We start from the raw sequence: 2,197 nt of genomic DNA on the forward strand, positions 1-2,197 counted from the left end.
TTTCATCAGGCTCTTTTCCCAGTGCTAGTTTTCCCAGTTTCTCAGTTTAATGCTAATTGCAGTTTTTGCAAGTGATACCTTTTTGTTTGTTAAACCATGTTCATTAGAGAACCTATATATTTTCATTTAATTTTATAAGTTATGTAACTTACAAGAATTTTTATGTAAGTTGAGTATTGTGACTATATTTTCTTTGGCTTTCCAGTGTAAAGTAGACCTTTTGCATCAATCAGGCTGTAAGCTGTTTACATTTTGAACTCTCTTTTTCTGTAGCATCTGCGGAGAAAGAGGCAATCAAGAGCACATACTCCAAAGTAATGGATGCATATGGACTCTTAGGTGTACTAAGATTAAATCTTGGTGAGTAAACAATAAAAAATGAAATAAGTTTGTGTGTTGTGGGATGTCTTTTATTTAATAATTTTTAGGGTGAATGTCCCTCTGCCCGGGAAGAATCCACAGTGTTTTGGTCTAATGAAGACAAACACTTTGGCTTCTTTCTAATGAGTCGCCATTTCTCCTATTTTATCAGGGTATCGGTGTTGTTTGCCCAAAGAATAAGAGCCGAAATCAGGAGAATGCAAAATATATACTCTTCTTGTATGCTTTTAGTAAATACTATAAATTATCCAAGAAAACAAACAGTATTTTTTTTGGTGAAAGCTGTAAACAAATTGCACTATGCTGCACTGTTTGTATACTATATTATATAAATCCTAAATACAAGATCCTCTGTGCCACTTCTTTGTATGGTGATTAGCATGGTAAAATCAGAAATGAATAGTAAGCAAAAATAATTTTTATTTTCTCAATCCTTTGCTTTCAATGAAGCTTCTTCCTTGTCTGTCACCTTATTTGCCATCACTTTTATTCAGTAAAATTTGAGGAGCCCTATGGAGACTATCATGTTTGTACTTCTTTTAGGCAAATTACAGGGATGGCCTGCATGTGTTTATACATGTACAATAGGAGCATCATGCTCCTACCCAGGGTAGTTTTGCTGCCTCTTTATTATATCTTCTCTGCTTAAAGGAAAAGGGGAAAAACTGAGGCTTAACACAAGACTAAACTTAAAATTACTAATAATTTTACAATTAATAAAATATATTGCTGTGACACATGCTTGTATAAAATAGTATAATAAAAGACATTACTTAGGTTCAAAATTAAGATTTGTATTTATTAATTTTTTTAGTTAAATTTTTGCAGAACTATACAGAGGAGTGCCATTGGTGAATTTACTTGCATTAGGCTGGGCTGGCTGTATTAGGAAAGTACATCAGGCTTGGAACAGAGAAATGGCTGAAAATCAGTTGATAATCTCACTTATCTGAAATATTTGTCATAAGAAAAAATTCAACAATGTTTTTGTTTTTACAGGTGATACATTGTTACATTATCTGGTTCTAGTCACTGGATGCATGTCAGTAGGAAAGATTCAAGAATCTGAAGTTTTTCGAGTTACTAGTACTGAATTCATATCATTACGAACTGATCCTTCAGATGAAGATCGTATCTCAGAAGTGCGCAAAGTTTTGAACTCAGGAAACTTTTATTTTGCATGGTCTGCTACAGGCATCAGTTTAGATCTTAGTCTTAATGCTCACCGTAGCATGCAAGAACACACCACTGACAATAGATTTTTCTGGTGAGTTGAAAATGTGTTATAGGCCTCATATAATGCAAAATATGCATGTGCATATTTTTCCAGGGCAAATTTCTATCTTTGAATTTCTCAACTGCTATATAAATCTAAATATCATAACCTTCCTGATCTATAATTGAGTGACTTCAGTCCAGCCTCCTATAAAAATCAGTAATGGTTTTGTAAAGTTTTCAGAGGCATTTTTAAGTGTCTTGGTTGGAAGGCTGAGTTCTAACAACTTGTAAAATTGTACTTTGATCATGATGTTTGCTACAGAAGTATTCACTTTTAAAACGTATTTTCTGTAGAAAACTGGTGTGGAATGGGAAATTCCAAGGGCTGTTTTATTTCAGAGCTTTATTAGTTCTAAAACTGAGTAACTCCTGTGGCTTGGAAACTACGTGCTCCTTTCATTCAGTACTTTGCAGCAGTAGAGTGTTTACAGTGTGTGTGCACATGTGTGTTAGAAGGTATTTTTCAATGAAAAATGCTTGTACATACAGTAATGAATATTATAGTTTCGTAGTTGGTAGGGTCGGAAGGGACCTGAGC

The 2,197-nt window shown here is 33.9% G+C and overlaps 1 protein-coding gene across 7 annotated transcripts in view; it reads left to right on the forward strand.

Moving 5' to 3' along the window:
• SYNJ1 (synaptojanin 1) overlaps positions 1–2,197 on the forward strand; it is a 132,481-nt gene that overhangs the window by 29,343 nt on the left and 100,941 nt on the right. For all 7 annotated transcript variants that reach the window (XM_019524473.1, XM_019524476.1, XM_019524477.1 and 4 more), the window contains exons 3-4: positions 274–360; positions 1,381–1,648. In XM_019524473.1, coding sequence (XP_019380018.1) covers positions 274–360; positions 1,381–1,648 — 355 coding nt within the window. The remainder of the gene's footprint in view (positions 1–273; positions 361–1,380; positions 1,649–2,197) is intronic.

The sequence above is a fragment of the Gavialis gangeticus genome, unplaced genomic scaffold (genome assembly GCF_001723915.1).
Source record: "Gavialis gangeticus isolate Ggan-Ray unplaced genomic scaffold, GavGan_comp1, whole genome shotgun sequence".
Classification (NCBI taxonomy): domain Eukaryota; kingdom Metazoa; phylum Chordata; order Crocodylia; family Gavialidae; genus Gavialis; species Gavialis gangeticus.